Genomic DNA, 23475 nt, shown 5'->3' on the forward strand with positions numbered 1-23475 from the left:
TTCTTCCAGTATGTTTGCACTGCTTTGCCCCTTTTGCTAACATTGGGGCTCAAAGACAAAAATAAATGTCTTGGCACAATTCAGACATATCTTTCACAGAGAGTTCCCTTCCACCAGTTGATGTCTCCCTTTGGAATCAGGTTATGAGAAATGTTCTGAGACTTTTCACAGGTGCTGTGGTTATGTGAAAAGCCTTCATGAGGAACTCTCACTTGTATGACCACTGCATATATAGCTTAAATCATTGCAATGAAAAACTGAGACTTCTCAAGCTGGAAAAATAGATTCCACTCATTGCTTAATGCCTGTTACTACACCTAACAGTCATGAAACAGATCAACTATAAAACAAAAAGGAAATGTGTAGTAATCCAAGACCTTGTAGATCTCATCCCAAAAAATATTCCAAAAAAAAAAAACCTCCCCAGAAAACCCAAAATTTCCAAAACCAACAAGCATCATTACCAAGATGAAAAATTAATTTTTCTGGCACTCCTCTATTAAACTTCTCAGAGCATGCAGTGTCGTAGTACTCTGCAGACAAAGAAAACATGTCCATAGTTGGAGATGGCATTTGTAGAGAAGCAATCCCATCTGACTTTCTGGGACTAGAACTAGTTATTTTCCTGTAACTTCCCATACCTGCTGTGGCAGGAATTCCTTTCAGGCAAATGCTGGCCAAACTGATAGATTGTTACTCATTCTTTAGCTGTTCAGATTAAAAAACTCCAGCATGTAGTATTTCAGATTATTTGCTAGTCTTTTTTTTTTTTTTTTTTTTCCTATGGGGAAACTGAAATATCCTCGTATAAACCCTGAGGAAGTTATAATCGATGCTAGGTAGACTTTTAGTTCAGTTTCTAATTACAAAATAATTTGAGGAATATTTACAAATTAGAGCAGTAAAATTTTGAGCACCGAGAGAATTCTGGTCTGAATGGCTGGTACTTTAAATTTGAATCCATAGTATCTTCTTATTTTTCACTTTAGCATTGAATCTGCTTGTCTAAATATAGATACAGGTCTGTCTGTCTTAATCTATTGTGTCCAACTTTAATAGTATGTCCTAAGCTTACTCTTATAAATGAAATTTTAAAATGCAGAACTGTTTGTCTAGAGAAGAGAAACTGAGAAAAGATGTAGATTAGATACCACACATAAACAGATTCAGGGATACATAAACCAGCAGATAAATGGAGCTTAATAGGATGTTTAAAATTTATCAGATAGCAAGGCAGTTTCAAATTAACATGAAAAAGATTCTGTGTGGCCAGAAATAAAGGTTATAAGAAGCAAAATAAAACCAAACCAATTCTAGGGAGGGTTGTGAACATTTTAAATGAAATAGAGCAGCCAGTTTTCAAGCTGGGATTTCTAAAGATAGTGTTTAAATAAAATGTCCCTGTGGGTACACAGTGTCTTTGGAAATGGAGTCCATGGACTGCAGTACCAAAACGCAGGAAGTCAAGTTTTAAAATATAATCCGTAATGATAGATTTCAGGGATGTCTAGCTAGGCTTTTTGTGTTTTCCCTTAAAGAATAAATGGGCATGAGGGTGATACTTGGGGCAGTATTTATCCTGGGTTGTTCCAGCTATCCCTAGAGGCACAACGTTCTTGATGTTTTTGAACTACAACAGCTGTAACGTGTTGCATCATTCTTTTGCCAGTATCTGCTCATTCACAAGAAGTTTTCTTCTTTTGTCTCTTAAAAACTGAATCCAGTTCTGCTGACTTGCTAGATAAGACCTCAAACTCCTTTATAAATTTCTCCCAAAATTTTAATTTTTATAAGACCTCTAGCATTCTTGTGAACTGTGTTTTTAAAGCAGACAAGTGATTGACATAAAAGTTCAAAGCAAAACATCTCATATTGGTCTCTTACTTACTCTTCTGAATAATCTCAATTTATATGGACCTTGCTATAAGCAGAATAATTTTCTGAACAGTGTCCTGCTGGACCTTTCAGTGAGTTGGTGTTGGAAAGTGAATGCCTCCAGCAGTAGTGAATTAGTATAAAGTTTTCTAATAATCTCTTCAAACCTTTTCTGCTTGTAGCACTTTACTGTGTAGATCATTTATTGCTCTGAATTATTTACCTAGATTTTGAGCTGGGCACCAGCAAGGTGCCAGTTCAGCAGGTGAAATTCTGAAGTAGCTGAAGCAGAGTAACACAGGCACCATCTTGCATGTTCTCTCTGTATAGTCTCTGTATAGTGTTGTGATTCAGCCTCCATGTGCTTCCAGGCTGGACAACCTTCCTGCTTCATATCCATCTGCCTAAGTGATGCTCCCATGCCTTCTCTAGCTTTCATAAAACCATCTTCCTTTGCTGGGGTCCATCATCACTTATATAGTTCTTCATAGCATCAAATACAACTACTACTTTTAGTGCCCTCACTTCACATTTTCTTCTAAATTCATTGGCTTTCATTCAGTATAGGGAAGTCAAGGTCTGCCTCTGATTGACCGATGACACTGCTGGTGTTGGCCACACACTTCATCTCTGTTCCTTCCATGGCACTCGCTGCATTTGGGAGGTTCTCCCTGTAAACATCCTTCTCGCTACTGCAGTATTCTTCTTCATTAAAATTCTCCTTGTTCAAAGACATTAAACATGTGCCTGCACATTCCTTCAGTGATTAGATTTCTGGTATGCTGAGACCAAGCAGTTTATCATATGCTCTATACTGTCTCATTATCTTTCTCTTCTCCTTTTATTTTGTGTTTCAGCTCAGAGTCTTTTGGGAACAGGACATCTTTTAATTCTAATTCTGTAATTGTTTTTATACTGTATTAATATGAAACCAGAAATGAAGGCCTCTTGCCAGGATTAAGCTTTCTAGGAATTACTGTAATACTGATTAATATAAGTAAGTTGCCATGTAAACTCCCGTATCTGAGATTTCTAAATAAGTAGATTCCAAAAAAATAAATATATAGATTTTACAATACTGCATCACCATCAGTTTGAGCTGTGGATATACTGGATCTCTAAGTAAATCAACAACTTCAAACTGAAATAATGTAGACTTTTTTTTTTCTTTTATTCCTAAGAATAGGTAGGTATATATCATCTTCCAGTCATTCTGTGTTGCTTGGCTTTTTCTGTATCTTTCATTTGCTGGATGGTTCCAGCACATCAGTCTTCTGCAGCTCCTTTTCACTGCTCTGGACGGGGATTTTAATTGGATGCAGAAAGCCTGAGTTTATTTCCTCAGTACAAGACAGGATGAAGGTGTTAAAAATAATATCTTGGTTATTATCTTGCCTCACTTCCTCACCGTAATAATCTACCTTTTATTTGCTAATCTTTTGCCTTATGTTTGATCAAAAAGGGGCACAACACTTAGAGTTACCAAATATGGGTAGGAAATTTGGTGCTGCTGGTTTGGGTTTTTTTTAACACAACACTGAAATTTAACGTTGATTGCTTTCAAGACAAAAATGTCTTGGCTCAGAGATCCAGGAATGATGCTTGGTGGATTGCTCTCAAGGTACTGAGAGGTATTTTAATCCTCTTTACAGAAGATTAAAGAAGTACAGTAGATAGACACTGGAAAAGCTCTGCAAAAGGAGGCTTTCTCTGGTTGACGTAACTGTGTGATAAAGCAGATCTGAGTTCCCAGTTCATTCGTTATGTAGGAGATGATGTTTCATGGCTTGCTCAGATACTTGAGCACTATGCTTGGATGCTTGAGCAGTAATTGGAGAGGTGTAAATTGTGCAATCTGGCTACCATGGTTACAGTGCAGTGGCTGCAAACAAGCTAATATGTTAATCTTCTATTTTATTTCTTTTAGTTTTTATTTAGAATTAAGCTGTTACACTAGCAACAAGTCCTGATAAACCAGAATGAAAGACTGTCCTTTCTGGAGGAGCTTGCAACATTTAGCTGCTATTCCAGTTTATTAATTGGGCCAGGTATCATGTTGGAACAGGTCCTTGGAAGACCTGATTTATCTGAATCCAGGCTCTGTGTGTAATGTTCACATCTTCTGAAAAATGGGGATTTGAAAAATAAACCAGAAAGTGTTTGGGCAACATCTGGGTTCACGTCAGGAATTGGTGCTTTCTACTCAAATTTCCATGTTGACTTTTTCAACCCCACATTTTGGAAGTCCACTGTGTTTAATATTAGAAATTATAACTCATGAATGTCCAACAGTGTGGTCTGAATTAAGATGTCCTTTTATTCTTCCCCTGTCTGAGAAAGATTTGGGGAATTTCTGGTGTAAATATAATAGCAGGTAATTTTTGAAATTCAATTTGAGTTTGTAGAGAGGGAGGTTTTTCTAACTGTTGCATGGTTGGGATCTTGCTTACTCTGAAATTAAATACTGTAGCAACTGGAGGTAGAACATAGTCTTAAGCTTCCATTTGAAAGCACTGTCTGCTTAAGACTGAGAATCTGGTCTGTTAGATTATTGTATTTCACTGTTAATTTAAAATCTTTATAATTTTTCTGATTATGTAAATGTAATAGGAAATCTGAATATAAATCTTTTCATGGATATGATTGCTTTGTATCTTTAAAATAATTTTTAATAGTTTTAACTTGATTATATTACATCCTTTAAAGAGAAAATTGTTTCTAATGAGGAGAAGGAGTTGTAAAAGACACCTAGAATTGCATTCCAGGAGCATTAAATGAAAAATGTAAATATTATGAATAATATATAAGGTTTAAAATGTCTCATTTGAATATCATTTACATTTCTGACTGATATATAATTGGTTTTTCATTTGCCTTCCCTTCCTTCCTTCTTCCCGTTCCTTCTTTATACACCTCCACTCTATCTTCACAAACTGCCTCAATTCTACACTCATCTCTGAGATTATCTTTGTGTTATCCACTGATCCCCCCAAGTATCACTGGAAAGAAACAAAGATCATTCTGTGTGTCTACTTTGAGCTTTATGGTACTAATTGCCTCCAATATCCTTTTGCTCTTAAGAATTTGGGATAACAGACTTCAAACACTGTTATTACAGAGCAGGTCATCTACCTGAAAGTCATTTGGGAGTGCTCATGGACCGAGCTGAGGCTGAAATTAATTCTGTTAAACAGAAATTCGATCATGATTTAAAACAAGAAAAGCAAAAGCTTCGCCAGAAACTCATTACCAAGCGAAGGCGGGAAATGCTACAAAAGGTAATTATTTTCAGTATATTTATTTTCACATGAGTTAAAAGTGGAGTGAATTGAAAAATAAAGTGTGGTTCTTAGGACGGGGTCAGTGCTGCCAGGAGCATGGATAAAAATAAGCGTCTTTTGTTTTTAACTGTGTACTGCCATGTGCTGTATTAATTGTGCAGTAATTAATAGCTCTTCTTTTAGAAAAACCTGCACAAAAGTAATATAACTGGAGAAACTTAGTCTAACCTGTCCAAGGGGGTTATGACAAGCCTCTGTAATATGTGGACGAGCAAAAGCCAACTGACATTCTAGAGTCGGTGAGGGGGATAGCACAGATTTGCAACAGTCGTCATTTTCTATGGCTTTCCTGGATATGTGAGTTGAGTGACCTCTACAGCATAGTTAAAATTCAGCTACAAACCAAAACTATTTAAGAGATGGTGTACCTATGGCTACTTGTGGTAGGACTCATGTCATCTAACCTTAGCCATCTAAAAATTAAGGCTAACTCCAAGAGCTCCAAATCATCTCATAATGGAAGATGACTTGCAGGCAATCCAAGATAAAGGAAAGGGAGTTATTATCCAAAGGTCCCTATCTTTCTCTGCCTAAAGAATGTAGAAAAAACTATCTTGGATTAGGTGATACTTCTTTAAATGACTGAAGTTAGGTGAGACTAATTTTACCTGTTGCAGGATATCTGTTTCAGTGTTTTCTGCTGTTTAACAGATATCAGTCCAAGGAGAGACAGCAGGTATAACGATGGAGGCTTCATTTGTTGTATTTATTCTCAGTATAGGTAGCTTTGGTTTAGCTTTCCAATGAAATTGCTGCATGCTGTAAGATGGGGAAAATAAAAAAAACCTAGCCTTTTTTTCCCCTCTCTCTCTTCCTTGGTATTTGATCCAGATTCACTTCTGGAATGGTGCCAGATCACTACAGTTCAGCTGCTTGGGATTACGTCAAACCACAAGATCACACATTTGTTTAGGTGTTAGCCCTTTTAACCCAGATTATCACAGGCCTGTGTTAGCCCTCCTATCTAACAATAATCTGAATTATCACAGGCCTGCTAGATGCACACAAAGCCTTCATGTTGAGGACTAGGTATGTCTCTGGACACTGAAAAGCAGTTTTGAGAACACTGAAAAATAAAAGTATGAAATCTTGCGTTGCTATGAAATACATATTTAAAGAGCTAGAATTTGAGAAGTTCCTTCTCTTAACCTTGTTCCTTCTTTTGCCAAATGAATCAGCAGAAGGAACATCGGAAGGAGCAGCTGTCACTTGGAGACCCCTTCAGAACTTCTAAGGAGGTCACTCACTACCTGAGCCACTGGAAAAATCTTCTGAGTGAGCACACCATTGAATTTGAAGAACTTAGTGAAAAGCTCGACAATGAGGCCAGCGAAGAGCTGAAAGAGCTTCTATTTAGTCTAACAGAGAAAACTGTTGAAGAGCTTAAACGTGTTCAGTGTGGAGTATTTGTGCAAGAACTGGTAAAGCTCAGTGTGCCAAAGATGTTCCTGCTGGAAGCTGTGGAGGAACATAAAAAAGAGATGGTTGTTAAACATGAACAGCTTGAAAGGGAAGAGTGTGAGAAGAGTATGGCCGCTGAAGAGCTGCTTCAGCTCACCAGGCAGAAGCTGAGCCAAGAACTGGAAACGAACCTTTCGGAACAAAAGAAATTAAGGAGCTGGGAACAATCAGTATTCATGCAAGTATCTCTGTGTACCTTTTTCGTAGTTATTTTTGCAAATAGAGATGAACTAGGAGTTTTCACACCTGTCTGGTATAATTCCTAATTATAAGTTCCCTGTCATGCACTCGGGAGTTAATTTTTCACAAGCGCTCAGCCCCTGCAGCGCTGACGGGTGAGCCGGCACTCCTAGTGCGGTGGTAGAAATCCTGGGAAATGGTGGCTTTGAAACCAAAAAGGTGAAATGTTTCTGTACTTCTGTTCAGACCGTGTCAGGTTTCACTTGCGCATCTTTCATTATTATTTTCAGTCTGTTCTCAGAGGTCCAGCAATTTGGAAATGTCATTTAGTATGTCAGCCATAATTAGCCCCGAATTCAATTTCAATATATTTCTTCCAGCCACAAGTCAAGCCTTACTCATCAGGTGCTCATTTTAAGCTCTGCCACAGTATTTCCCCATATTTCATAAATGCACAGCGCAGCAGTCTACCTCTCCAGCTCGTGGGCTCCGCACATCAGGCTTGGCCAATCTGACCTGCTGACAAAGTGCCCTTGGCACCAAGCCCCCAGCCAGAGAGGTGTCATGTCACGGGCTATTTTACAGAGAGGTTTGCTGGCCCTGGGTGCACCTTATGGCCATTGCTGCCTGCTACAATGTGACTCTGGGGAGGTGGGAAGGCAAGTGGTGGCCTTGTCACCATTGAGAAACCTTGCTCAGGGGGAGGCCATGACTGCAGCTGAGAGTTGGCATGTGTGGTGCCTCTCAGACTGGACAACAAGGTCCCCGAGAGATTTGCTCTGTTCATTAGCACTTCTTCGTAGCTTTCAAGTGCATTTATGACTAGTTGTTGTATTATCTGAATATTTACACTGCTACATTTCCTATAGTGTCCATTTAGTAACAGACATTGTTAGAGACATGGGAACATAAAATTGTCTGCTGTCAAAATTGCAGCTTTAGGGGAAGCAGCTGGAACAGGCAAACCTGTATTGGTCTGTCTGCCCCTGCAGCAAACGTAGAAGGCATGAGAAATTGAACAGAAGGGGGGAAAAAACCCCCAACCGTTAGTTAAGGTTTCTCCTTCATACCTCTTCCTTACAGCAAAATAGATGTGCCTGGGCGGTTTTGTCCAGACAGCATCTTTGTAAGTTTGCCTGATGCACAGTGTCAAACCATATAAAAGAAATCTGAAAAGAAACCTTGCCTATTGCATGTTTGCTTTGTTAAAGAAAAAAAAAAATCCATTCATCTTGTTTTCATTCTAATTTTAAGGCCTTTGTATTTTATTCAGCTTTTCAAATACTTTTCTATTAGCCATTTCATTGTCTTATTGTCTCTTACTTACATTGCTGAGTGCAGACCTACATGAGCAGGGAAGTAGATTGTATGACCCAGCAGGTCTTTCACGATTCCATGATAATTTTGTTCCAGCCTGCAGTGTCTCCTGTTGTATTTGTTAAACGCTATCTTTATTTACAGCAACAATAAGCTGTTTGTTTTTTCTGGTAAAATACTGGAAAATACATACAAAACATGAAGCACTTGCACAACTGTCCTATCAAAAGCCTCTTAAAATCTGTCACTGTCTTTATGTTCAGTCCACTGTATGTCAGTTTGGATATTTTGATGACAGATGCCAGCTCTCATGTTTATGTTCTCATCCACTATCTGGTTTTCACAAAGAATTATTTTGAATGATAGCTTTTCATTTTTGTTGCTTATCAAAGGGACCATGAGTTAGTCCAAAATATTTATGAAGATCATTAATGCTTAAAGTCCTTTTTAAACATGGACAGGACAAAACTGTGATATGCTGTATTTTCTTTTATATCTCTGTCTCTATATCTGTATATCTAGATATAGGATATGGATTTTCTTCTGAAAGTCTAAGACAAGATGAGAAACAGTTAAGTATACTGTAAATGCCTGCTTGGAGTACTGTTGCCTTTAAGTAATTTTTTGAAGAGAAAAACTTTGCATATTAAAAAAGTTTTAATTTAGGATTTAGCTGTACTTTGAATCAGTAAACAGAAATAAGGATTTCTAAACTCAGAAATAGTCTAATGAAATGATGAGGCCTGTGATATATTGAATAAAAGCATCAGTCCTAATGGAACATACAGTGTAATATATTTTTAAAAGAAAACTACTCTTTTAAAAATACACTGTTCAAGCTTTAAATACAAATACATTTTTGGGGAAATAGAGACAATTTCCCAGCAAAAAAATTATGCTATTTTTTAATGAAATACACTTAAGGAGATATTTCAGTCACAAGATGATGAATATAGTCCAAGGTTAGTCACAACTGGAAGATGAATTTAGGCTTTAGCATGCTTTATTTTTAACTCAACTTCAGCTTGACCTGAGGATCAGTTCCCCAGACTTCTGTGTTGAGAACCTTCCTTCTACAAAATGGGAACTTTGAGTGATTCACATTGCTGATAAAATATATTCACTGTTGTTCAGACTGCTAAAAGCTTTTTTACAAAAAACAGCTCAAACCCTTGTGACTTGGTGATGGGAGGGATGACATATATGAGTTTATTATAAAGAGATACTTTTTTATTTTATTTTATTTTGCCTCTCAGTAGCTGTGACTCCTAAGTGCTGGGGAGCAGCACAGGGAGGCTTTTTGGGAAGCTTTTATCTCAATTTCAGCCTGAAGTTCAGGCTTTGTATTGTCTGAAGAGGTGGAAGGATTCTGAGCATGGGAAATGTGCTAAAATTATTTTTATTTTTACTTTTTTAAATATTCAAAAACTGTTTCCCCTTGAAAATGAAGTTTTGCAATCCAGGAAGATCTGTATGCAGAACTTAAAGTATCCTCAAGGATATTTTGAACATGCTTAGCAGCTCACTCCTATGTGTGGAATCATTAACTGATGTATGAATAAAACAAAAAAGGATCATCATTGTCATGTAAAGTATTTGTGTGCATCTGTCTTACATTTTATGCAATATTGACTGAACAGCAAATGGCTTTTGTTTTTTTAACAGGCGGGTTCTAAGTTTACCCCTCTCACTATCGGAAGAGGAATTGCTTAGAATGAGGCAAGAGTTGCACTGCTGCTTCTCTCAGCTGGACAGCAGCTTGGCTTGGCCCAAGATAAGATCCAGAACCTTGCTTCAGGCTTTCGAGGTGGAGCAGAGGGATGCAGAAATGCTGAAAGTTGATCAGAATTTAACAATGATCAATAAACAGGTGGGAACAATGTGGGATCGGTGTGGGGATGTGCAAGGGGTTCACAGGTGTATCCAATGGTTGTCAGCCTCTGCTGCAGATATGTGTTCACAGCTTCTTAATAGGTGTGACAGCAGTGCACACTTCTGTCTTTGTTGATCAGTGCACCCTAAAGATAATTGTTTGGGCACCAGTTGGCTAAGTATGGTTTTTTTCACATACACCTGCGTATTTCTGCTGCTTGCATGTCCTCCAGCTTTCCCAAGAAGAAGACATAGTTACAAAGAAGCAGATAGGTGGCCAAAAGGGGCTGCACCTCTGAGAAGAGTCCACTAAAATGCAAAAAATTTGAGTGATGCTGAGCCTGGCTCTGAATATTGGGGATGAGTTGGGTCCTTTACAGCCCAGACTGAGATTCTTCTGGCAGCCCCTACACATTACTCTATTTGACACTAAATCAAGAAGAGATTTAGAGAGCTTCTGTAGGGGAATGTTCTACATTGTCTTGTCCATTTGGGAAAGCAAAGTTCCTGAATTAGCTGGTCTTTCTTGGCAAGAATTTGGGCTTAATTTCTGTTTCTTGTTTCCAAAAGAATTGGGCATATACAGAGGGTTGGGTTTCACTGGGTTTTTTTCAAATCTAAATCTACAGAAAATGAGGCATACTCACTCAAAGTTAGAGAAACATACCCATCTGTCTCTCAAATCTATCACTTTTTTTGAAGAACTGTGTGAGGGTTATTTAATTCCTTCAACAAAATCTAAAACCTGTGGAATTGTAAATTATTTCTAGTTTTTAAATAGGAGAGGGGAAAAAAAAGTTTCTTGTACAAATTTTATCTGATACCATCATAAAAAGGAGGACTTTCCCTTGCTTTGTTTTGGTTCAGTTATGTTTTCTAAATGTGTAAACTAACTTGGGTTAATTGTACTAGGAATTAGCTTAGTTCAAAACCTTAATAATTGCTAAAGTACTGAAGAAGGGAAATGACTTTGCAAAGCCTTATAGCTGAACAGATGTTATCATTTCCCCAAGAGTACGTTATACTTAGTTGATATTCTTTTAAAGAAATATAAAGGTCAAGAATAATTTGATTACATGGAACGGTGCCCCTTAATACTACCATGGTTCATTTGTCATTCATATACTGTGTCTTGAAAACAATGTAGTTCTTAAATTAATATTCTTTGTTCATTTTTAACCATGCTGAGGAGACAATGTATCAGTTAAAATCTTCTCTTATCACTACAAAAGCTTGTTTAAAATCAAATTTATCTGCTAGCAGTTTTCATGGAAAGGATGAATATATAATTCTACTTGAAAGAAATTAAAGAAGAAATTTGCAACTTTGAACATCTGAAAGGAATCTTCTGAATGAATAGGCAGCACCTTCATTTCAGAAATATTTTCTCAGTGAAAGTTGTCCTTGTGAAATATTTCATTAATTGGTGATCTTCTAATAATAGCAAGTAATAATCTTAATGTTAGCATCCTCATATACCTCTTACAAATAAAGTATTCTGTGCTCATATTCTTACAGCAGCACTCTAAAATGAAAAAACCAGGATCCAGGAATAGAAATAAGATAGATATTCTGAAGAAATCTTTACAGGACAAAATTTTCATTTATGAAGACTCAGTGAAAGATGAAAATTTTAATAAGGTAAGTGCAGACTTTTTCTGTACTGAGGTCAAAACCTAGACCTTGAGTAATTAAAGAATTACTGTTTTCTATTAATGTGAATAAGAACCAGATTAAAAAGGCATATTGTCAAGATATTGTATTTCAGGCTTAATAGTTTTGGCTTTGTTTTACTGTTCGCACTTTATTTGCAGAACTGATTTCATGTCTCACCCTTTTTTCTTCTAGTGTTTCTGGGGCTTGGTGTATGCATGATTGCAACACTCCCCTGGATCCTGTGGTTTTCTTAGTAAGGCTTTCAAAACATGGAAGGTGCTTCACTGCATAATTCAGTTGAGCAAGATTTATTTCTTGGAACTTTTCTAATGCTACTGAAAACCCAGAAATGGGTTCTTAGATCCAAAAACTTCTTGGGTAGGGGCTGAGTTTATTTGTATAGAGCATATTGAAAGGGTGCTTTGATTCTAGTGGGTGTCGTTTAAAAGGCTCACAGCCTCAGTCTAAAGTTAATCCTTAAGGATTGAGTGGGGCCAATGTCAATAAGAAATTTTGGAGGCTTTTCCCTTCTCTGTCAGCAGATGTTCCATGAGGTCTTGTTTGTGTTCTTTAACCTTTCTCTTCTTCTCTTTCCACTTGTAAAATATGGGTAATACTACTTTTGTATATCAGAGGAACAATACACTGATAACTCCTTTAGACATAGGTGGTGCATGGCTGTAGGAACTATAAGAGACAAACAAGTGCCACTGGTAGTTAAAATTGGTAGATAAAATATAGTTTAACAAATGATAGGTTGCAGATGGTAAAAACAGTTTCATGTAGTTGAGCACACAATCATAGAATGGTTTGGGTTAGAAGGGACCTTAAAGATCATCTAGTTCCAACCCCCCTGCCATGGGCAGGGACACCTTCCACTAGACCAGGTTGCTCAAAGCCCTGTCCAACCTGGCCTTGAACACTGCCAGGGAGGGGGCAGACACAACTTCTCTGGGCAACATGTTCCAGTGCCTCGCTACCCTCACAGTAAAGAATTTCTTCCTCAGATCTAATCTAAATCTGCCCTCTTTCAGTTTAAAACCATTACCCCTCATCACTACACTCCCTGATCAATAGTCCCTCCCCATCTTTCCTGTAGGTCCCCTTTAAGTACTGGAAGGCCACTATAAGGTCTCCCCAGAGCCTTCTCTTCTTCAGGCTGAACAACCCCAAGTCTCTCAGCCTGTCCTCATAAGAGAGGTGTTCCACCCCCCTGATCATCTTTGTGGCCCTCCTCTGGACCCTCTCTAACAGGTCCATGTCCTTCTTATGCTGGGGATCCCAGAGCTGAACACAGTATTCCAGGTGGAGAGTGAAATAGAGGGGGAGAATCACCTCCCTCAACCTGCTGGCCACACTTCTCTTGATGCAGCCCAGGATACAGTTGGCTTTCTGGGCTGTGAGCGCACATTGCTGGCTCATAGTCAGTTTTCCATCCACTAACACCCCCAAGTCCTTCTTCACAGGGCTGCTCTCAATCCACTCATCGCCCAGCCTGTATTTGTGCGTGGGATTGCCTTGGCCCGTGTGCAGGACCTTGCACTTGGCCTTGTTGAACTTCATGAGGTTTGCACAGGCCCACGTCTCAAGCCTGTGCAGGTCCCTCTGGATGTCATCCCTTCCCTCCAGCATGTTGACCGCAGCACACAGCTTGGTATCATCAGCAAACTCACTCCCACTGTACACGTCGCCAACAAAGATGTTAAACAGCACGGTCCCAGTACCGACCCCTCATAAACGCCACTCGTCACTGCTCTCCACTTGGGACATTGAGCCATTCACTGGAACTCTTTGAGTGTGACCATCCAGCCAGTTCCTTATCCACCGAGTGGTCCATCTGTCAAATCCATGTCTCTCCAATTCAGAGACAAGGATGTCGTGCAGGACAGTGTCAAATGCTTTGCAGAAGTCCAGATAGATGAGGTCAGTTGCTCTACCCTTATCCACCAGTGCTGTAATCCTGTCGTAGAAGTCCAGCAAATTCATCAGGCACAATTTGCCCTTAATGAAGCCATGCTGGCTGTCACCAGTGACCTCCTCATTTTCCATGTGCCCCAGCATATTTCCAGGAGGATCTGCTCCATGATCTTGCCAGGCACAGAGGTGAGACTGACTGGCCTGTGGTTCCCTGGGTCTTCCTTTTTTCTCTTTTTAAAAATGGGGGTTATGTTTCCCATTTTCCAGTCAGCAGGAACTTCACTGGACTGCCACGATTTCTCAAATATGATCGATAGTGGCTTAGCCATATCCCAGGTAACCAAGTCACCCATTTTCTTCTGGAGAGGGCCCACATTTTCTCTAGTCTTCCTGCCTATAGAAGCTTTTCTTGTTGCCCTTGACGTCCCTGGCCAGATTTAATCCTATCAGGGCTTTGGCTTTCCTAACCTGATCCCTGGACAGTTTCTCTGTATTCCTCCCAGGCTGTCTGCCCTTGCTTCCACCCTCTGTAGGCCTCCTTTTTGTTTGAGCTTTTCCCAGGAGCTCCTTGTTCATCCGTGCAGGCTTCATGGTGTTCTTACCTGACTTCCTCTTTGTTGGGATGCATCTCTCCTGACTTGGAGGAGGTGATCCTTAAACATGAACCAGCTTTCTTGGGCCCCTCTTCCCTCCAGGGCTTTATCCCATGGTACTCTGCTAAGCAGATCCCTGAAGAGGCCAAAGTCTGCTCTCTTGAAGTCCAGGGTAGCAAGCTTGCTGTGTGCCCTTCTCATGGCTGTAAGGATCTTGAACTCCACCATTTCCTGGTCACTGCAGCCCAAGGCTGCCCTTGAGCTTCACATTCCCCACCAGCCCCTCCTTGTTGGTGAGAACAAGGTCCAGCATAGCAGCTCTTCTCGTTGGCTTCTCTATCACTTGGAGAGGAAGTTCAGAGGTCTCACTTTGAAATCTTTCAAAGTGAGAGCAGATGCTTGGACAGGAATGCAAGAAATGGGCAAGTGTGTTCCGGCACTCTTTAATAATTTAATAACTCTCATCTAAGAATGCCTCTAATCCTTTACTGTAGGCTTTTCTACTTCTGGCTTCAATACCTAATGCCCCGACCCACAAAATTTAGATTTTTTTTTTTTTTTGTACTGTTACTTGAAAGTACAATGGAGTATGGGCTCAGCTCTTATGTTACAAAAAGTACTGAATACTTGTTTGATGTGAATATTGCCTTATATTTTTGTTAGAGTCTTGTTTTAAAATTGGGAAGTTAGCTTCTCTAAGCCTCATTGTTTCAGTTTATATGCACCATCTGGCATACCTGTTGTTCTGATTTTATGGCTGCACATTAGTTACAAAAAGCCAAATGCTTTGGGCTAAGGAAGCTAAACTATTGTTAAGGAAAATTGTTAGTTCTCACATTATCATTAGAAGACAGAAATATGGTAATAAGCCTTATGTTGATCACAGAAAGAGTTTGTTTCTTTTGCCTGTTGCAATCTGTTACCTCGTTCCTGATTTAGAATCTTACACTTCTAAATTTTGCATTAATGTGAATACTTCTATCACCTAACTCAAAATTAACCATCTGAAGTTGCACAGCCAATTCAAGGCAAGGGAGGTCTGCTGTGCTTCTCCTGCCTTCACTGCTGCTGCTCTCCTGCAGATGTCACATGGTGTCGTGGGTTCTGTCTTGCTACAGGATGGCTGTAAAATGGTTTCCAGCTAATGCTTATGAAAGCAGCAGCGGGATGTGTTTTGTAATACTGTAAAACAGGCATGACAGGGAACACCACACATAGAGAGGAGGTAGTGAGTTGCGAGGCCACGGCAAGAAGTTTGAAGCCTAGTCTTGGAACACCTGAGAGTATCATTGACCTTGGTCTGAAAATCTTCAAAAGCAGACTATATCTACTATTTTTGTGTTTCAGAGCTGTTTTGAACTGTCTTTTGCATGAGGAAGTTGCTGTTTCTTTCTGAAATAGCAATTAACTATCTCAGAAGAAATACAGTGGTAAAAATACTGACGTTCTTTAGTCTGTGCTCCCTGCAGGGCTTAAAAAAAAAAAAAAATAATGAGACTTGTATGAGAAATGTCTTTGGGATAGCAGGTAATCAAGTACATTTTCAGATTATTCCCTTTATTTGTAATATTTAGGACCGATACAAGGCAAGTTAGCAATTAGTCAGAACCAAATATGGAATTTGGAAGTCAGTGCTTCCAAGCAATGGACTAAGCATAGTGCATTTACAGCAGTGGCAGTTTTTTGTGTAGTTTGGATGTTTCAGGTGGAATCAGCAGCAAACGTTCAGACCTATGGGAGTTGATTCATCATAACTAAAGTAGTTTGACACTCTAGTAGTGTTTTGTCAAACAGTACAATGTCAAGCAGTATTATAACTAGTTTATAATTTAATTTGTAATCAGTATTTGATACACCTTCTACTGAAGTCACTTTTTATGTCATACTGAAGTCAGGTCTACTTACAAGCTTTGATTTTCACAAATGCATTTCTGTTTGCAGAGCTGTGATTTCAGAGCTGACAAGAGGCAGAAAGAAACTCAGGTGGCTAGGGGTAGATAGTAGTACCAGTTGAGTAATGCAACATTTTTCTTGGTTAAGAACAGTTAATTTACTGTATAATGTTGAGTAGATGCTAAATGATAAAGCTGAACATCATTCCCATGTGTTTGAGCATGCTTAACATATGGCTTTGTACTTAGTAATATGCAAATAGTGTCTAGTTTTGCAGTTTGGACCATAAATCATGATTCATAGAATATAGTGAACCTATTAAATAAACCTCCTGTTATTTGAAGTGGTTGACAAAAGTATGTCTTTCTGTCATCAGTGTCATCTCTTTTGCCTTTTAATTCAGCTGCAATTAAAATATACGTTCTAGTGTCTCCTTATAAGAACTTGAGTTGTCAAACTGCATTTCCATCCTTATTCATTATTCATTTTAATGGCTTCAGACTTACACTAAAGGTGATCACTCATTTACTCATTCATCTATTATTTATCCATCCCCAGATTTCATATATGTATAATTCATGTAAAATCTTTGTGTCTGAAACTGAGCCTTCTGTGAAGAAAGAAACAAGCTTTAAATTCAGTTGTGTGCACACACCTGTCAAAACATTTCTGTGTAATTTTTTTTAATCTGCATTTTTAAAGGTTTATAGCACATCCTTTTCCTAAACTGCAAAGGCAGCCTTCAGGTGTTACTTACTAATTTTGTGTCATATAAAACAAATCGTACCTCAAGCATATGTTTTCCCCTTTTTTGAAATTGTAAAAATGTGTGTATTCTGGCAGGCATTATCTTAGACATGTAAATAAAAGCTGGAAAAAAAGAATGACCAGCTCCTCAGTGTGTGTACGTTGATATAACTTATTCAAGCTAGTAGTGTTGTAAAGTTAAGAAGCTGCCCTAATACAGGGCATTAGTTTGTTTGAAAATGGACCTATTTACTTCTAGTCATGTAGGACTGCCTGAATTATTTTTTTTTCTGTACCTTGAATAGGTGCTATTGTAATGAAAATCATAATATAAGTCATTTAGTCTCTTGCCACAAAAACATTGGTTGTTCTCATCTATCTTAATGTTCCTGCTTTTAAGTAAACTCAAAACTCGACGTTGTCAAAGTTTTTAAAGGTGACTTGTAGCATTTGTTTTCCAAACTGGTTCATTTCTAACAGGAATTGCCCCTTAAAGTGGTGTCTGCTATAGCAATGCGTCTCCCTGAACACCTTGCTAGATAGCAGCTGTTGTTAGTGAAGTATGAAGTGGCTGGCTGAATCGAATATAAATTCCTTGCCCTCCTTTAATGTTTTACTGTTAAGGACTCACTTCTATTCCATCCTCTCTTTTAAGAGTCACCTAAGAATGCGACAACTTTCACTGCCGAAAAGAGGGGTGGGGGCAAGTCAATGAAAACTTCACAACTGAGACCTTAAAAAAAAATTGGTCAGGCAATACGGCTCTGACAATTGCTTTTTACTCTTGAGAACATTTTCTTGTGTCAGTGATCAGTAGTGTAACAATTAATTCAGTGTGCCTTTCAGAAAAAAAACCTTGAGTCTTATTGGAGAAATTAGTCTTGTGCACAGGCTTTTGAAGAAAGGTTATTTTAAATTATTATTTTTGTTTTAAATATTTGCCTTGACACTGAGGTGTAGAATAGTCTTGATTCTAGGCCTTTGTCTTAGGTCCCTGGCTCATATCTTGAAATAACACTTTGGATTTTGAAAATAAATTTGCTTCGGCAAAACAAACAAGCCGAAACAAACAAACTTTAAAAAACACCCCTGAGTTAGGGTGGGATTGGGTGTATTGTATAATCTATATCAAAGTCGTGACTTGTAGGATTTTCTGCGGAAGTTTTTATCTTTGATTTCTGATCAGTGCTGCTAGAATACAGTGTACTCCTTCAGATGCCTGTGAACAACTGGGCTATGGGCTTAAATGGGAGATGCTAAAGTTACTTGCTTTTGCTTTTCAGTAAAAAGCATTCTACAGAAAACAATAGGCCTCAAATTCACTTTAATAGGTTTCTTGCCAGCCTGCAAAGAGCATAGAGGATAGATACAAAAAACTATTATTATTATTGATTTTTTTTTTCCTACTGAAAACAAACATAGAAACAACCAACGGGTGTTTGTGGATCTATCCTAAAGTAAATGTCATCTACTTTTTTTGAACAAGTACTGGAAGGCAGCTCAGCTTTTTTCCCATAAACACCCAATTTTGGCCATCTCTTTTGCTTGTCACTGGAGATGTCTGCCTTCCATGTTCAAAAATAACTGGTTAGTTTTACCATTTTGGTTACTGTATTTCCAGTAAGGTCTCTGAGTTGAATTCTCCTCCTAACTGAAATATCCCATGTGTTTATTTGTAACCCATATGCTTATTTACTGTTTAGTGTCACACACTTACATTATTCAAGATCAATTCATTAGATTAACAGTAATGTTAGACAGACAATGTCTGTCTCTTAAGATGGTGATTTGTTAAAGATGTCAAGAAAGTAAATCTTGACTCTACTTTGTGTCTTGTAGGATGATTTCTTTTGCGTTGTAATTGGCTTAATTTATGTTAGTAGGGAATATTTCCTGAAGGTAACCTTCCATCTCTTACATCATCTGGAATATCCTTGAATGCAATGGAGACTTTGGAGACTATCGCATGAGCATGAATAAGAATATCACAAGCATATGTGGTTTCAAATCACATTTTAAATTTAGTTCTATCTACTGGATAATAGAATTTGTATGATACATAGTCACTCTTAGCAGGTCCCTTATCAATAAAATTTCCGGTGAAAATTCATGGCCATCATGTTGCATATTTTTCATTTTAAGGATCTAAAAACTTGGTGGAAGTCTTTTAAATGCTCCTTTAAAACTAATCATGAATAGAGTTCATAATGTTTAATTCTGATTGGCGTGAACAGAGAGCTAATGTTTTAATATCCGGAGTACCATCTTTTTGTGCAAAGGTATTCTGAGGGACAAAATCAGGTCTTGTGCCAGTAGGAAGTCATACAATGTTTAAAGACTACAGTTGACCTTTACAGTGTTGTAGTTTATGCTTGCAGGGCAAATACTGTTGGTCTTTATTATTCTTATTTATAGACTGGTAAAACTGTAGAGAGATTAAGACTGCTTGTATAAAGGTACACCACAGGATGCCTACTGTGCTGAGATACTAACCATGTAGTAAAAGCTTGGAATTCAATGTTAAAAGCACTTTTTAAAACAATCTATTACATCCTAAGATAACAGCATTGATTTCTTTGCTGCTTTAATCCTGCTTGTTAATTACAGAGTAGTAAAATCATGAGCATACATGTAAGGTTTTCTGTTAATCTATTATCTTTTGTGTTTTGGGTTCTTTTAGGTTAAGTATGAGTTACTGCTTGAGAAAGAGCATCAGCTGCGCAATCTGGAAAATAAACTTGGAGAATGTATTGCTGCTTTAGCCTTTCAGAAGACTCTTAAAAAGTCCAAAATGTTGGAGCTGTATACTGCGATCATAAGTGTACAAGCTTTGCTCTTTGAACAACTGAGCACATCAAAAGCCCTGTCAAAATTGGAATGTATTCAGATCTTAGAAGCACATAATCCTGTAAGTAATGAAGTTGTGAAAAGGAAAAATTCCTGTTAGGAGACAGCAACTATCACAGCAGCTTATTTGACTTGGATTTAGCTGTGCTGGTTTGCAGCTCCTGGTGGTCTGGCCTTTAATTTCTCTGATTATGTGCACTTTAATGCACTCAGTAAAAGAAATAAAGAGAAAATATTGGAGCCAGGGGAGATTGTATATCATTATTATTATTACTACTATTTATTTTTATCCTAGTAGCATCCAGAGATCTATGGTCAAAAAGAGCAGTATTTTGGTGGCTAATTAATATTGAAGTTTTATTGATCACAAGGAAGACAACTGGGAAGTGATTGTGAGTCATGACTGGGATAGTGTGTAAATTGTCATGACTGTGTTACAGAATTGTTCACGTTAGGGTGCTATCCATACGGTAAAATCCATAACCACATGATATGCTTCAATCACCGAGTTTTCAAAGATTATATATACAGCCCCCTACCTGTCTATCTCCCTCCAAGCATGCTTATGCAGTTTAAATAGTAGAAACTTTGGAAAGACCTCTTGCCTTCATCGTATTTATTACATACTTCATATGTGCCAGTTTTCTAATCCTTTTTTAATACTTCAGTGCTCTGTATTCATAAGGATTTTTTTTTTCTTTTACATCTGCTATTTGAAGCCATCCAACTGAGACTTGGGAAAGCACTGGAGTAGAACAAACAAAATGGGGTTTTAAGACCAAAACCTCTTTGCTAGAAGGCATCATTAGACAGCTATTGCTGTGAAAACTCCTGGTTAAACTTTAATGCTGTCATCTCTACAGTTTCTCTTAGAATGGCAGTTAGAATGCCTACATGCTTCCCGTTTTGCTTAAATTTGTATTAAATCTGTAGGAAATAATGAAAGGTGTATTTAGATGGAGTAAAAAAAAGAACTTAATCTGGAATTATTGCCTTTTATGTAGTAAGTGTAAGGGGGCTCTACAAAGAGGTTGCTTTTAGCTTCTCTGTCCTTGAACAGATGAAGAAAAAGGATTGAAGGAGAGGCAGAAGAGAGATCTAGAGTAGCTAACACTGGATTCTTTATCCAATGTGTAAGAACTGAGTTGAACCCTATTTTGGGGAAAAAAAATAATTATTTTAGGCATCATTTAAAGTGCCCGTTAGGCTTGGTTCACAAGGACTGTTTTCTGGTGATCAAACCTCTCTTTCTTGCTGTGTTTTTGTCTAACTCCTTTGTCCCACTAGCTGACAAATTTTAAAACCTGTTACTTTAAAACAAATATATCAGATTACACAGGATTCCCTAATGCTGCTGGCATCAGTGATAGTTTTTCCAATCAGTGAAACAAACACATCTGGTTATATGTGAATCTGCTTCATCCCCGTAGAGATAACAAGTTAATAACTCAGTTTTGGTGTCAGGAGAGTGGATCTAAACTCCAATGTCAAATCTTGCTGACCAGGGAGCACTTACTTAGAGATGCCATGCTCAGTGAACCTGTAGTCTGAATCCAGCTGATGAGGTGGAGGAATAGATTAAAATTCAGCGTTTTCTCCCAGGTACAAGTTGGGAAGTAGAGCACTGAGATATTAAGCAACTTAAAGCTTGAGGTCAAACAATGACATTGGAAAACTGGGATATGAAGCCTTCCTTCTGATGTCCAGTTTGACTCTTTGACCAAAGAGAGATCTTTGGCGTGAGGGATCTAGTCCACTTAAGACTTTGGGTTTTAACCCTTTGATTTTTAGAGCATTGTATTTTAACCCTAATTTTATCACAATAAAAGTGAATATTTAACTGCAGACCTCTTTGATGTTAGCTGTTGATTCAGTATAACTAAAACTAGTCAGTCTTGAGTTTCTCAGGCCGTTTCAGTGGCTTTATGCAGCTTGTAGATGAATTCTAATGGTGCCATTCTTTTGTCTGGATCTCAGCCATGCTGGTAGTATACTTTCTAGAAGTCCTCTGCAGAGAGCATTGACCTTTAACACAATGAAAATTCACTCATATCTTTCAGCATTGTTCTGATATTCATAGCATGCAAGTCATGTTTACTGAAGCCGTGCAATGAATTGGAAAGTGTAAATGACTGCAAGTGGCTGGGTGGAATGAGAGATGAATAAACTAATATCAGAAATTCTGATACTACCTTTTTTCCTTCACTCCAAATGAAATTTGTTCTTACAAGTTAAATTATGACTTTTTATCATTATGTTTTTTCAACCTCTAGGAGATCGAAGAACTTGACAGGAAGCTGGAGTATGAGATGTTGCATAAGGAGTCAGCTCAGCAGCAGCAGCATGTAATGAGTAGGCAGGGGTGGACTCCAGATGGATTAGGACTTTCAAGTGAAGCTGCGGAAACAAATACAGACAGACAGGTGACAGTTCTGCTAAGACAGGCCATGAATAAATGTAGGCAATTTATAAATCTGCACCAGCAAAGGTAAGTGCTTTGATCTCAGGTTTTACTAAGTTACTGCAGTCCTTGTGGACTAAGATACCACAGAGAAACAGCAGGCTAAATGCTCTGCTGTGTTGGGGAGGGAGTACACATCTATGTTTGAACAGTGCATTTTTGTGATGTGGCCCAGAGCATAACTAAGGAGTCTTGGGAATATTGAAATAAGAAACTTGAAATAATAACTTGGTTACATACAGACTGTGATGTGTTGCATGGCAATCGCCATTTTTTGATGGGGACAGTGGACTCCTTAGCAGCAAGGAGGAAAAGAATTTTAATACTGTTCATCTGCTTCCCAAGAAGATGGGTAGGGACTTCTCTGACCCCAACAGATCAGGTTTCATTGGAAGTAGCTGAGGCAATTTAAGTTGAATTTCCGTCTCCAGTGTCACACTGTAGACTGCATTCCCTGTCACACAATCATTTTTGATGGGATGTATAAACTCTTCTTCAGAGACAGGCTCAATTTCACTTTTCCCTGGCCAGTTTTGAAGTAAAGATATCAGTGACCAAAAAAAAAAAAGCCTCTTGGGAGGTATATAGAAATACCTATCTTGTCATGAAGGTTGTCTAGCAAAAATGAGTGATAATTTTCAAAACTGCTAGGTATTGTATTACGTTCATTAGGGTTACAGGAGTTAGAAATTAAAGTTCTCATGTGTATTGCACAGTATTAAAAACCTACCTCATTTCAAGTTTCATGTAAGATCCTGAGAGTGTGCTTTCCATTACAAAGAGGGTTTTCCATGAAACAATTGATATATTAAAAATGGCTTTGATAGGCTTTGAGAGGAGTTACTGCACTCTTAAGTCTGTTTTAATTCTGAAAGGGCTGGAGCTCTAATCAGTGTAGATTAATGACTCTCCTGTTGCAGAAGTAAAGAGGCACTAGAAGAGCAGATAGGTTACTGGCTTGGAGATACTACTGTAGAGGTACATCAGTGAAGCCTTTAAAGAAACTGCAACTAGTCTTTACTATTTACCTGAAAACATAATAGAAGAAACAAGTTTTATACTTTTCCCAAATGACATAAGGATGGCTTCATGGTTTGGTCCAGAAACAAAAAAATCACCAGTAGGGAGGAAGTTAACTGTTTGCTATTATATTCCAGCAACAAAAAGATCCACAACTTGCCATAAAGTGTGGTAATGAAATTTAAAGAAGAGGATAGGGAGAGGTTGAATCCTGTTGCTTTGGAGCAATTCCAGATTTGAATTGTGCGCAAGAACATAGCCTCAGATCTGCTCTAATGTTTGCTTGGTGGTTTAG

At 38.2% G+C, this 23475-nt stretch overlaps 1 protein-coding gene across 4 annotated transcripts in view; it reads left to right on the forward strand.

The window, feature by feature from the left end:
- The window catches only part of EVC2 (EvC ciliary complex subunit 2), a 76884-nt gene that overhangs the window by 44179 nt on the left and 9230 nt on the right, over positions 1-23475 (forward strand). For 2 of the 4 annotated variants that reach the window (XR_012628633.1, XM_074865750.1), the window contains 6 exons: positions 4994-5153; positions 6395-6855; positions 9840-10044; positions 11565-11687; positions 19533-19760; positions 21973-22187. Coding sequence is in view for 3 of the 4 variants with exons in the window: in XM_074865750.1 (XP_074721851.1) it covers positions 4994-5153; positions 6395-6855; positions 9840-10044; positions 11565-11687; positions 19533-19760; positions 21973-22187 (1392 nt within the window). In the remaining variant the exon portion in view is untranslated. The remainder of the gene's footprint in view (positions 1-4993; positions 5154-6394; positions 6856-9839; positions 10045-11564; positions 11688-19532; positions 19761-21972; positions 22188-23475) is intronic. The other 2 variants (XM_074865752.1, XM_074865751.1) reach the window with 2 other exon arrangements.

The sequence above is a fragment of the Strix uralensis genome, chromosome 4, assembly GCF_047716275.1.
Source record: "Strix uralensis isolate ZFMK-TIS-50842 chromosome 4, bStrUra1, whole genome shotgun sequence".
Classification (NCBI taxonomy): Eukaryota; Metazoa; Chordata; class Aves; order Strigiformes; family Strigidae; genus Strix; species Strix uralensis.